The sequence below is a fragment of the Electrophorus electricus genome, chromosome 24 (genome assembly GCF_041902795.1).
Source record: "Electrophorus electricus isolate QZ-2024a chromosome 24, ASM4190279v1, whole genome shotgun sequence".
In the NCBI taxonomy this organism is placed as follows: domain Eukaryota; kingdom Metazoa; phylum Chordata; class Actinopteri; order Gymnotiformes; family Gymnotidae; genus Electrophorus; species Electrophorus electricus.
The window spans coordinates 14,379,061-14,393,156 of NC_137520.1; the positions used below are offsets into that span (position 1 = coordinate 14,379,061).

At 46.9% G+C, this 14,096-nt stretch overlaps 1 protein-coding gene across 1 annotated transcript; it reads right to left on the minus strand.

The window, feature by feature from the left end:
* Positions 1–19: 19 nt before the first annotated feature.
* Positions 20–13,890, minus strand: si:ch211-236h17.3 (carbohydrate sulfotransferase 11). Its single transcript, XM_027001737.3, has 3 exons — positions 13,302–13,890; positions 3,850–3,932; positions 20–2,235 (listed from the first exon to the last, which is right to left on the minus strand). Exons 1-3 carry the CDS (start codon positions 13,393–13,395, stop codon positions 1,390–1,392), a joined length of 1,023 nt encoding a protein of 340 aa, XP_026857538.2. The 5' UTR covers positions 13,396–13,890; the 3' UTR covers positions 20–1,389.
* Between the last annotated feature and the right edge of the window lie 206 nt (positions 13,891–14,096).

A 14,096-nucleotide genomic window follows, 5' to 3' on the forward strand; every position in this document is an offset into this window, starting at 1 on the left:
TGCAAGTTCTTTTAAAAATGGCATGTGTTGTTGCAGACTCTGTCGCAGGGCTGACCATCCGCTGGCATTTGAAATGGTCCAAACCAATTAACTAATGTAAATTATTTGTCATGTGGAGGTTAAGTGGCTTTTCTTTTCAGTGGGTAGAGGAAGATTGCATGTGGACATCCGGAAAGACAAACTACCTTAGCCATAGACCTCAGAGTTGTGCTGGCAGAGCCATTTATGTTCCCAAAAGCACATAAGAGAAAGAGAGGTGAAAGGTCAAATGTACATGGAAAAGATACTGTACGCGTACCCAGTGTGATGAGGCATATTACCAGGAATTTGCCCAGGTTTCACTGTAATACTGGCTAAGTGTTTGGCGTTTCAGACACATTTCAACATCAAAATTAATTTCCAGAAGTTTAGGCAATCATGAATATAAAGTACAATCTGTAAATCCAGTGGAGTCTATCATTCAGAAGCTGACTGATCTCACAGATGTTATCCAGTTACTTTGTAATATTTCTCTTTTGTGACTGAATAATCAAAATCGATCCTGTTTTGAAGGTAGTCTGTTTGAGAGCTCATGAGCCTGATCCTTCTGTGTTCGGTAGCTGTTTCTTCTGGCCTGTAGTGACGGGTACCTGGGTTGCTCTTCAGCCTAGTTTCCTAGCTTAACAAGGAGGCCAGTGATGGGCGCCTCCTGGGCCCTAACCACAGTTATGCACTGGTTACACAGCTGACTGCTTAATAAAGAGGCAGTCAGAAGGCCAGCGTGTACCGAGGGACGGCTCAGGAGCACGCCCTGTACCGTCCTGTACCTGTCCTGTACCGTCCTGTACCACAGCTCATCTGAATCCTCTCTAGTCGTGAGCTCATTTCAGACTCCAGAGGGAGATCTGTACCAGTACAAGTGTGAAAAACTAGTCACATTTTGTTTTTATGAAATAAAGATTCACAGCACTGAGTAAAACTTTGCTGAACTCAGTTTGAGAGCAACGTACATCGTTTACAATAAATATTTGAGCAAAACCATAAATATAAAACGTGGGACGCATATAAATGAGGGCATATGAAAACTCTGCATTTGCCAGCTAATGAAGAATCCTGCTTCACTTAGACAATGTTCAGAGTACAAAGGCACATATCTGGGAGTTGGCACTTAACACAGATGCATTATGGGAAGGCTCGGGAGCAGTAGAGCCTTGGCAGTAGTAACCGGTTGTCAGCGGTTTCACCTGTGGGGGGGCGTGGCTTTCTCTGTGACATTCTCTCTCACGAGCAGAACTTCAACCTCTGCTCGCCAGCTCCCGGACCGAGACTTCCAGAGGGCTCGAGCCAGCAGCGCAGAAGCCCCCTCGGGTTGGACTGAGACAGAGGAGCGAGTGGCCACGCGGAAGCCCCTCATCTCAGCTTTAAGTACGCTGGCACTGAGTAGTTAAAGAGCAGGAAGTCCATTCGATAAAGATTGTAGAGCTTCCTCTGGTAGAAAGGGCTGATGTTATTAAAGAACTTGGCAGTCATGTCACCTGTGGTCCTCGTGCTCTTGGAGATGGCGGGGAACTGTACCTCTCGGTCGGCGCTGGCCAGCTTCAGGACATAATGTGCGTCCTGGGCCAGGGTCTCGTACTTGCCCACCACGTCGTAGTGGATGAGGCAGGGGTGGCAGAGTGAGTGCACCCGCTCCCAGTGCTCGTTGAAAGGCTCCTCCCTCTGTGTGCGCGGGTCCACCAGGTAGTAGACGAACTCCTCGAAGGCGACGTCGTTGCCCCGCTCCAGAGCTTCGGGCTGCGGGTCAGCCCGGTGCCGCCGGATGATCCTGGTCCCGTAGCGCTTGTGGAAGGCCGTATTGTAGCTGCGCGTGAACTTGTTACGGTACGCTGACACCAGCCTCTCGAAGGGCTCACGCACAAAGATGAACTTCAGGTAGGAACGCAGACGGCGGTTGATCTCGGGCGGAGGATAGTCGGCCAGCGAGCGCAGACGGCCCGCCACGTGCGCTTCGTTAGCGGGGATGGCCATTGGATCGTGGTAGCGCCCGTCACCCGTCAGGACCATCATCACTCGCTTCCAGTTGGTGCAGGCCACCTTGGGCACGTAGCAGTAGAGCAGGCTGTGCTCGTCATCCACCACCAGGTGGCGCAGGTCCTCGGGGGTGAGGACGCGACGCTTGCGCGTGTGCGAGCGGCAGGCTGCCTCCAGCAGCTCACGCCTCCCCTGCAGAGTGGCCTGCACTGCAGCCTGATCCGTCTGAGGAGAGGAGCGGAGAGGAGAAATTGGTTCAGCTAACATGAAGAACTGGCACTAGGTTGGTTGCCAATCTCATACAAGTTAGTGGAGAACACCTGACAGTGCACAGCAGTTTTCTTGAACTGTGTACTCCATGTACTCCTTGAACAGACTCGTTCAGGTAGCTAAACCGCTCTTTCCTTCTGCGGTCTTGTTGTTGAGTCTAGCAGCAGTTTTCAAGGACAAAAACAGCAAATCAAATCAGCACACTCAGGCCAGGGTTAAACGCTAGCTGTGTGTCTGCTCACACTGGGCTAATGCACCCGCACTTTAGTCTAAAGGGTCTCAAGGGCTTGACACAACAGACACATCAAAGTCTCTCTTTATCTAGGGGCAGGCCACAAGTGAAGAGACACTCGATGTGAGACGTGTGGTGAGATATGAGATCCGATCAATTTTTCTGGAGCGACCTTATGAAAAACAGTGTCAGGTTCATGAGAAGCTCCTGTTTGTTCTTGATTTTCCAGTATGTTTTTTTTTTTTAACAGCTCAAGATACAGCTGGTGTTTTTAAGAACACGCCTCATTCGTGCGAGTTACAGTATTTTAATGCTACAATTATGAGACTAAAGCAAGACGTTCTAACCGAGGCATGGCGAAGGTGACACCGCTCATGTGATCTAGATTCTCTCCAGATTTAACCCACTGCATAACCAAGATCTGATAGCAGCGCAATCCAGGCCAATTAACCACGGGATCTTCAGACTGGATCTCAGTGTGGCCATGATACAGCTGGGCAGAATCTTCGACTGTTAATAAGAACCGAAGTGACCAGATGTGCCTGGACACAAATACATCTGTGTAAAAACAACTTTTCGCCCCTCGTTAGTGTAAATACTCTAAATCATGTTTGGCACAGCACACCTTAAAATTCTAACAAGGGGGAAGAGAAACGATAGGATTGAGGATTTTTGTAACAATCCCAGCAAGATGTGCACACCTTATCACAAATACGATTTTTACCAAGTCTACTCATGCCAGTAATTATCTGCTCAAACAGTATCAGTCTGTTTATTTCTAATTGCATTGTGTGTGTAAAACAGAAATGCCCTTTTAGTATGTGTGTAAATCCATGGAGAGGTGGGATTCCACCAGGGCAGAATTCCAGGCGCTGTGGTGAAGTCATGTATCTGCTCTAATTTTCTGCGTTCCCGTTTGATTTCACCTATCTGATGATATTGGCATCCTGGAGTGGGTGGTGGGTAGAGCTGCTTCTGGACTGTGGGGTAGACTGTGATTTTAGTTGCTAAGGAACTTCCCCATCTGCAGGACAGCCCCTCTGTTTCTGGAGGCCTGGGGAATGTCTTGCTTCTTAGCCTAAAACCAGAGCTGCACCCTCCACCGCTCCACATCAACCCCATCCACAGAACTCCAGACCATTCCGGCAGAAGATTGTGACTGATTACAGTTCATTGTAATTCCAGAACAGAATAACGTCATAAACAGATTGTCGAAATATTAAATTACGACAATACCGTACGTGGAACATTAACTTTCTACAGTTATATAAACCCAATTTATTGCACCACTAGTTGGAGCAGCAGTGCTAGTGTATCTGAGACACAGAGATGGTCACCTGATCCCCATCATAGAGCGTCTGAAGAGGACTTCTCCTGGTCTTGCTTGGCAGTCTGGTCCTTGCTGAGAGCTGCATCGTACCTACGACACACAAGGGCCAAGAATCAAGCATGATGGTCTCTTGTTAAGAAATCATTCTGAGGAATGTTTTAGACTTTTATTCTAACTTTTGCTTTAGCGTAGGTTTGAGCACGTCTCTGTTTATGTTTCTAAAACATAAGACACTCAAACCTTTAACTCTTAAAAACTACAAGAGATTTTTGTCAGATTCAGTAAAAAACATAAGAATCATGTAGGTTTTATCTGTTGGGAGAAGTTACTTCCAGTGTTGCAGAGTGAAAGTGCCTCTGAAAGAGAGAAGGCTAAGGAACAGGGATAACTCAGAGTGGATGTCAGACGGTTTAAACAGGACTGGCCTTGGCTGGTTATTACTGCCTCCTCCACTCTCCTCCCCATGGTGATCAGTCATAAAATTCCCGCTTTAAATGGATATTTTCTGTAGGATCACAGTGTTCGCTGTCCTGTAATTCATGTCCCTTCCCCCTTACAGCCTTTCCCTCTCAGCACACACACACACACACACACACACACACACACACGCACACGCACATATATAAACACAACCCTGGCTAGAGACCTGCCAATGCTGGGGGCCTGGCAAGCAGTAGTGTAAGTGATTAGTTTTGCACATGTGCCAGCAAATTCAAAGAAATTGCTTTAATACACACACCGAGGGGGGCGGGGGGTAGAGAAGAGAAGAGAAGCAACACAAAAGCAAAAGTTATAAGAGGGGGTTGGGCAAAAGGCCAAAAAGAAGAAGAACAGCAGTAATGAGGCAAACAAAAAAGTGAGGAGGGGGGAGTGGGGGAGTGATGGGGGGGGAGTGGGGGAGTGATGGGGGAGTGGGGGAGAGTGTGGGGGAGTGGGGGAGAGTGTGAGGGGGAGTGGGGGAGAGTGATGGGGGAGTGGAGTGATGGGGGAGTGGGGGAGAGTGATGGGGGGAGTGGGGGAGAGTGATGGGGGAGTGGAGTGATGGGGGGAGAGTGGGGGAGAGTGATGGGGGAGTGGGGGAGAGTGTGAGGGGGGAGTGATGGGGGAAGTGGGGTAGAGTGGTGGGGGGAGTGGGGGAGAGGGATGGGGGAGTGGGGGAGAGTGATGGGGGAGTGGGGGAGAGTGTGAGGGGGGAGTGATGGGGGAGTGGGGGAGAGTGATGGGGGAGTGGGGGAGAGTGAGGGGGAGTGATGGGGGAGTGGGGGAGAGTGATGGGGGAGTGGGGGAGAGTGTGAGGGGGGAGTGATGGGGGAGTGGGGGAGAGTGATGGGGGAGTGGGGGAGAGTGTGAGGGGGGAGTGATGGGGGAGTGGGGGAGAGTGATGGGGGAGTGGAGTGATGTGGGGGAGAGTGATGGGGGAGTGGGGGAGAGTGATGGGGGGAGTGGGGGAGAGTGATGGGGGAGTGGAGTGATGGGGGGAGAGTGGGGGAGAGTGATGGGGGAGTGGGGGAGAGTGTGAGGGGGGAGTGATGGGGGAAGTGGGGTAGAGTGGTGGGGGGAGTGGGGGAGAGGGATGGGGGAGTGGGGGAGAGTGTGAGGGGGAGTGGGGGAGAGTGTGAGGGGGGAGTGATGGGGGAGTGGGGGAGAGTGATGGGGGAGTGGGGGAGAGTGTGAGGGGGGAGTGATGGGGGAGTGGGGGAGAGTGATGGGGGAGTGGAGTGATGGGGGGAGAGTGGGGGAGAGTGATGGGGGAGTGGGGGAGAGTGATGGGGGAGTGGAGTGATGGGGGGAGAGTGGGGGAGAGTGATGGGGGAGTGGGGGAGAGTGTGAGGGGGGAGTGATGGGGGAAGTGGGGTAGAGTGGTGGGGGGAGTGGCGGAGAGTGTGAGGGGGGAGTGATGGGTAGAGTGATGGGGGGATTGGGGGAGGGATGTGATGGGGGAGTGGGGGAGAGTGAGGTGGGGGGTGTGAGGGGGTAGAGTGCTGGGGGGAGTGGGGGAGAGTGAGGGGGGAGTGGGGGAGAGTGTGGGTGGGTAGAGTGATGTGGGGGAGAGTGTGAGAGGGAGTGGGGGAGAGTGTGAGGGGGAGAGTGGGTGGGGGGGTGGGGGAGAGTGTGAGGGGGAGTGATGGGGGAGTGGGGGAGAGTGTGAGGGGGAGAGTGGGTGGGGGGGTGGGGGAGGGAGAGTGCGGGGGGGGGGGGGGGGGGTGACATCACTGTTTTATCTGCTGTAGATTTTCACCAGACTGGTGACCTGTGTCACTGCAAGCATTATTATAACCTGCTACTGTGGTGGCTATAAAAACCTAAACCTTTTTTTTAAAGCATCTCAGGTTTCTACAGCCAAAATCAATGAAATAATGATGCATTCATACTGTTGAACTGACTCTTTCAAATGGTTCATCTGAATGCGTCAAATGTCTAATTCAGTCGTTTCAGTTTCACCCAGGCGGTGGGTGTCGGTAAATCAGTTCATGTAAAACTGCTTCTCTGGCTGTCTTGCGACTGAACAGGCTATGTTTTACCTTCTGACCATTCTGAATTTCAACATTGCACTATAATTTCATGCACAGCTGGTATGTTCACAGTTTATGGCTACAGTTTAAGCATAAATAAAATGTTCACGAACATCCTGGACTATTCTGTGCTTTTCTCTCTTTACAGAGTTCTTTACAGGCAGTTTGAAAGAACTATTTGTTCACGAGTTGGACATAATTACAGTGAGAGGTCAAGACCCGAGACCTTGACCTTCCTCTTCAGCTTTTAAACATCATACATCTTTATAAAGGGGGGTAACTTAACCCTGATCAAATATACTCAGGAATTTATTCGATCATGACGTCACCAGTGAGTTGATTTGTGAAAATTCACAATTAAAGAAATATGAAAATCCAGATAAAAAAATATGACTATCAAATCGATAAAACCCTCTAAAAACTATGAAGAACCCCAAATAAATGTCAGTCTGCCTCGCCCTACTCATCTGAGTGTGCGTGAATTAGATTTCAGAGGAGGTAGAGCAGCGGAACCTGCTTTGGTCTCGATCTGTTTCACAACCACAAAATGACACCAATGACAAACTTCCGTTTACGACTCTCAGTTTGTCACAAGATATACCAGACAGAAGGAGATGAACAGAACGTACTTAGGCAGGACGAGAAAAAAGAGCGTTGGGCACTACCACTAACCACAGCGATACGAGCAGGCATGCCTGAGAGCCTGGAGAACAGACTAACTTCCACACGCAGAAATATACAACACTGCCATTAGTGTAACAGCTTTCAAAGTGCTCAAGCCAAGGACGCAAGAATATCAAGAAAAACTCAGCATCTGAATTCAGTCCCTGTGGGGCTTTTCCCAGCGCAGGCCGGCGTACCTAGAAGGTGGCCTAACAATGAAGGCTTTTTCAGACTTCATCAGTATGCATGAGGACGGGGCTTCCCCCAGTCTGCCGGGGCCCAGCAGCACCAACAAAAGCAATTTGCTGGACTGGCGCAGTGGCTTGTGGCCATTTACACTGGTGATGGCCTACTGAGCAGGAGCACACACCAGCAGGCCTCCTCTGGTGTCTGTACCCATGCTAAGGACAGGAAGCCCTCCTTTAGCACAGAAACAGATTGCCTTCTAATGTCCAGCAGCTTTCGTGCGTGTGTGTGTGTGTGTTCTACTCCTGAGCTCATGAGTGTTACATTAACCCTAAAACCCTCAGCCAGCACTTCAATTGCTCTTATACTGTTCACGTGTATGACTTTAGGGGCAAACAGAGTGGTGTGATTTAAATAACAGATCATGTTTCTCTGGGAACATAAACAGTCGCATAGAAGTGAAAATAGTAAAGGAAGGCACAGCAGTCCCACTTCCTGTACTGGTCCAAAGGAATACAACACACAGTCATCTATTCAAACAAATCAGACTAATGCCATGATCCACAATCGAACAAAGCAGACTAAGTTCAAAGTTCAAAGTTTATTTGTCACATACATAGTCATACACAGCATAACTGGAAGTGAAATGCTTTTGGTGACTGCTCTGCCCGTAGCCGAGGAGAGATTCGTAAAATACACAGAACAAGGAAATGGATGCGGATTAACGAATAAATGTCCAGTCTAACAGTCCAGACTAATGCTGTTATCCACAATTTAAGCAGAAATGTAAGGTGTTTGTTTGAGTTTGTATCAGTTACACATAAGATCACAACCTATGTGCACACATGAGTGTCAGGAACTGAGTCTAAAACACTGGATTCTTAAATGCCTTAAATCACCAAAACCCACCAAAACTCAACACCTCCGCCTGATCCGATGAGGATGAAGAGTACAAGCAAAGCGGCGACCTATTCCTCTCTGACGTGCCCGCTTCCTTGAGCTGACAACATTCTGGACGTTAGGTTAAAAAGCAACACTTGCTGTTACTTGGTTTCAGTTTGAATGACAGAAATAATGGTTACATTCTTAAAACATCCAATTTGCAGTCTCAAGCCCCATTTTATACTATAGGATTTAAGTGATCAAAGCTTGTACCTCAAGTTAGCATTACACGAGGTTTCCAAAACGTCACAAACATACTGACCCTTATAGACACACTGTCCATTCCTCAAATTGTACAACTATAAAGTGAAATCCATTTTCCAAGTATTTTGGTATGACCACAGATGACAAGCTTTCATTTACAGCACATGGTTACGAGCAGGACTTGTTTACAAATAGAAGTCAGCACACAAGTCAGTTGAATGGTTTGCATCTTTGTTACACCAACAGCCAACCTAAAAAAGACCCTTTATATAATCACCACCAATAATAATAAGAATGTACTCTAGACATATTAAGGAAGTTTGGATAGTTTCTGGGGAACATCAGGCGGATCAGGATTCATTCTCGAGCACTACAGCTTAATGGGCTGGTATAAAACAGGCTTTAGTGTTATACATAAATCAACACAAAGTGTGGAATGTTCCTAAATCAGAGATTAGGCTAGCATTACCTCTGCCTTAGAGCAGGACAACTTATTGTGCCTGTACCTACAGAAGGAATACAGTTGTTTCTGTAATGGCTGATACCACGTGCACATGGAGTACAGCTATGTGCACTTATGTGTCAGAAACAGCTAAGGTGATAAAGTCTGTGTCAGACTGCCAAACACAGCAGAGATCATTTATCATGAAAAGTACTAAATGTAGTGAAATTTCAACTCTATAATCGATTAAAACTGCTCCCATCCTGGAAACACATGAGAGAAAGAGAGAGAAACCAAACAAAACCAAAACAAAACAAAAATGTTCCAAAACACAAGATTAAAAAGCAACCTGTGGAAGTCTACTATCCAACTATGTGTCATTGCTTGGGAATCAGGACATCCCTACATGACTACTAGGTCTGATAGCGTTATGTAAATTGCCGTGAGGAGAGAGAGATCTCTCAATACAGGATCACACTCCACTACACATCCACTATAAAACCTCCTGGCATCAACAACAGTTACTGATAGTGCCATAATCAACACTAATATACAGAAACAGTATCAGTTACAGCATGACTCTATGTGCAGAGCAGTAACCATCTGTCCCAGCATGCTTCAGTGGACAGTGTAAGGATTAATGTCTGCATCAGACTTTTTCCACTTCGAGTCGACATTACAGTTTTTCCTCCCCTCTTTCTGCTCTTTGTAAAAGAGATTTTAGCCATTTTGGACGTAATCCACTGCATCTGTAGCATATGATGCACAGTCTTCTCTTGACATTTCCCTGTACTGAAACAAGAATGGAAAACCCAGGGACTCAACACACACTACATGGAAACCAAAGGACAATTGTTTAATTTCTGCACCATTTATGCAAAACCTTTTTAGAACATATTTGCATGAATGCTTTCATTTGTGTATATTGGTATAATTCCTTTTTTCAGGGATGGGGCTACTTTTCCAGAAAGCAACTCAACATAAACATGGATCTTACTGATTACACCTGGATGCCACTAAATCGCAGGTGAAAGTTAAGGAGTTAGAACTGCTCTGTAGTGTTGCTCCAGTGTTTAAAATTGTATAAATAAAGCAATGAAAGAATAGCTTTGTTAAAAACAGATTGTTAGCATGTTTTGAACTTATGCTGTTTAGTCACATATTTTAGATATTTACTAATGAAATTCAGCAAGTGCCTTTAGGTTTAGTGTTTCATGTTTCGAGTCAACTGGTAAAGCAAATGAAATTATTAATCACGGTAATTAACCAAATGTGACAAATACAGTGTACAGAAATGTTGAAAAGGCTGAAAAATTCTGTAGTGTTTTTTTAAGAATGTTTTTCCATTTTCAGTAGTATTCTTATGTCACTAAGCTCTCATGAACAAAGTATACTGTAGATCATAGTTATTTCCCCAAAATGCAAAAAATCTGCTGTCACTCTTTAAGACTGTTGCATATTATATTGCTACAATATATGTGTGTTGTGCCTATTTTATTCCTTTCTAACATACTAAATATGTGCAGCTTTATTACAGTCAGCACTGTAGCATAGCAGTGCATAAGCAAGATTTTCTCTTCCTAACTCATCAGTATAAACATGTATGTAAGTAGATCACTGCTGTATCAGCTCACATAAGCTTCAGTAAAGCATGCTTCTGTTCACGTGTGTCATCTGAGAGTGAATGGCAGGTGGTGAAGCGTCTGTAAAACAGACTCACACGGCAGGCAGTGAGCGTCTGAAAGGGGCGTGGTCTGTAAAACAGACTCACACGGCAGGCAGTGAGCGTCTGAAAGGATGCAGTCATTCTATGACAACGTTGTTCCACAGCAAACCTCAGACCTGCTTAGTCAGCAGCCTGCTCACTTTACCAGAAGCGAAGGTGAGCCGACACTCTTCAGTCACACTTCATACTCCACACAAATATCAATAGGTGCAGAGAAACAGCATGTGGTGGAGGTAGAAGCCCCCATGTATTTACCAGCTGTTTTGAGGTTGCTTTTTTCAGAGTAATAGAGAGAGTGAGTGTGTATGTGTTTGTGTGTGTGTTGGATGGGAGGAGTGCATGTAGTTTATGATCTATATTGAAATTTTATTGGTTGTACCACATGTCTGCTGTATGCCTTTCGTGGTTTTATGTCGGCCTCCTTCAGAGTAAAAAGATTCACATTAAACACAAGACAGACACCCTTATTTTCTGAACAGTCACAACTTTCACAAAAAAGTCCGAAGCGTATGAAAAGAGATAAATATGAAAGGCCTGTGATAGACCTACGTAGCTCGTTTGTATGATCTGAGAGGCAAAGCATGTCAAGATGACGCAAGAAAACAGCACGAGCTGAAGGCTTAGCACCAGCTCACAGAGTTCTGTACGCATGGTGATGTTGCTCTTTATTTTGCTACCTACTGCTGTAAGCACAGTGTGAGGGCACATGTTAGACCTTAAGACAGGTACACTTGCTTTGTTTAGTCGAACCAACCATCTCCATCCTAGCAACCACTCTGTACAGGGGTCAGGAAGGGATTTTCTCAGGCATCAAGGTTTTAGGATAAAACCAAATGGCACAGGAATAAGGACCGTCTCATTATTCCTCAGACGTTTGAGAAAAATGAGACGTCAGATCTTGTTTCTTAACCATCATGTGTCAGTTCTAGGAAGAGCTGAGGTCTTGGTTCTAAAGCAATGACGTGCAGCCACAGTGAGTTTGGTCTGTTACGCGTCTCCATGGCTCAACAGCTGCAGCCTTCGGGGTTTTTTTTTCCACCATTCGTCATACTGCTTGATTGTGCAAAGCTGATTCCTATCCTCATTAAGTAGGTGAGCTCATTACTTAAAGCACAGGAGGAGTGATGAGTCTGTCTGCACCCTGGTGTGCTCAGCAGAGCCCTACCACCCTGCAGGGGCAAAAAAGCAGGACAGGGCACACGTGTGTAGACATAGTCTGAACAAAACCAAGAGAAGGTCACTCTCCAGCACAAACAAGCCCGAACACACATACTCCAAGGCATGAGAAGAGCTCTCCACAATACCCTGAAGAAAGCTGCCATTAAACCTTTGATCATCATGTCTTGTGTCCTTTACCTCAAGAAGTAAGTCATCAGCCAGTCTGTCAAAACTCCTTGGAACTGATGAGTGTGACCTGCAGAGTGGCGTACTAACTGCCGCTGAACACGAGTATTTATAAGTCAAAGTTCTGAGGTGTAGCTGAGGTGGGAAGGTGAAGACAGCAGATGACCGTTTTACATCTATCACACTTCTCCAGTTGATGGTTTTTCATGGTTTACATGTCTGCCAGGGTGTCACGCCAGGTGTTTGCTACTGGGAATGACCCACAAACATCAGGTCTGTGTCATGTGGCCATATAGACTTTAGGTCATGTTTAAGAGATGACGTTAGTGACGTCTCTCCCTTTCTCACTTTTTGTCTGTTGAACCTGTGCTATCCATGTAACTCCCCAAACTTCTCACTGTCAGCAGATGATACAGTTTGAAGGCTTCTGGAATTTACCTGGAAATTTCCAAACATATCAGTCACTTTCTTCTGCTTTTGTTCCACATCCGATTTGTAGTTCCTATTCTTGGTTCATCTTATAGCCTAACTGTTTCAGACAGGATGTAGACACAACATCCACTCAGGTCTCCAGCGTGAGTCACCTTTTGAACTGAAGCTCTAAGCATGTTTTTGTCTTTGTGTGTGTGTGTGTGTGTGTGTGTGTGTGTGTGTGTGTGTTTTGTTAAATTCACATACTACTTATATGAGGTTTTAAATAGCCATCAAATTATTTAAATATTGTACTCCTTCTTTCCCAATAATCTCTGGAAACACTCAGCTACATAAGAGTCCTGTGAAGCAGTATCAATAAATAAATAAATAAAAGAAAAGGGAAAAAAAGGAGAAATTGTTCCAGCCCGTCCTGATCAGAAACTTGTCAAAGTGAAGCAGTAACTTCACAACTCGGTCCACTAGTGAGGCGTGAGAGAACCCTGTGGAGAACCCGAGCCACGTTTGTCTCCACCGTCCCTACTCCCGCGAGGAGCGTACATCTACCAGGCTGCACTGGGGTTTGTGCGAGCGTCAATGTACGATATGGCTGGACGGCGCCATGAATCGACCTGTTTGGGTAAGATGTTGTTAAGCAACAGTTTTTCGTAAGAAACTAACACGGGCTGTTGGTTCAGCCACTTCCCAACTGCATCCACCGCACGAAACGGAAACGGTTGAACATACGTGGCGGCAGTAAATGGAACTATACCGTGCTCACTGAATCACGAGCAGTGTGAGCAGAAAGACACGGAACCTTATTCTCCCTTCGCCGACTGGCCCATGCACCCCTACGTGTCCCGTGCATTACTGTATACGTTAATCAGAAAGTGCTGCTGACCGGTTCTACGTAAGTGGCTTTACGGTCCATTTTGGCCATGAGAAAGTTCTACAGCGTGATCTTAAATACACCAGAACCCTCTTTATTTACAACGACGGCAAACCTACCTACAGTCGGTAAAACTCACCTGATCTTGAGTTGTTTTGGAAATATAAGATAAGGATGAAGAAGGATCCGACGCATGTGGCCAGAAACATCCGACCAACTTTGGGCTTCATCATTCTGGGTTCGTGCGGACGGAGCCGAGTACCGCCCGGCTCACGCGAGGATACTTGCGCGCTTCGTTGCAAAAGCAGAATCTGCACGCATGACTTTTAAAAGCCTCCGTCCCGGAGGAGAGAAAGCTGCACTTTCCATTAGTAAACTAACTAACGTCGTCACATCAGGTTAAACCACCAAAGCCCTGGTGGAAGAGACGAGTTACTGGCCTCCCGTTACACGCGCGGCATAGTCGCAATCCTCCAGTGGGTGACGTTTTATGTCTTTACGTGGTAGTGCCGTCCGTCGCGCGCTGTGAGTCCGTCCTGCCTGGGCGCTGTCGCTCCAAACATGGAGGGCGTGCAATCAAAGTTTAGACCATGACGTCACACCCACCCGCAGCGCAGGTCAACCGCGAGGACCCTCGCGCTTACAACCGGAACGTGAGCTCCGCATGCGTACAAGAGCTGTTTCATCACCGTGGACCAAGACGTACCCCGTCAGTCCCTTACGCTTTAAGAGTGTAACAGTACACACGAACCTCCCAGTTTCCCTGCTTACGACCCCGGTGCTGAAGCGCCGAGGAGTAAGAACATATGACCATCAGATTTAATTAGTGACACAAACGGGGAAAGTGTGCGATTACTGACATCTGGCGGCTCACTCAGCAGACTCGGACCGGGCACTTTTCGTCTCGTGCTATGTACGGAGAATATTGCACCTA

Bases quoted from the DNA above. Each gene is read 5' to 3' on its own strand.
- si:ch211-236h17.3 (XM_027001737.3), bottom strand. From the start codon at position 13,395: ATGATGAAGCCCAAAGTTGGTCGGATGTTTCTGGCCACATGCGTCGGA. The intron at 3,933-13,301 runs GTGAGTTTTACC...TGTGTGTCGTAG, and splicing joins CCAAAACAACTCAAGATCAG to GTACGATGCAGCTCTCAGCA. The intron at 2,236-3,849 runs GTGACCATCTCT...TCCTCTCCTCAG, and splicing joins CGCTCTATGATGGGGATCAG to ACGGATCAGGCTGCAGTGCA.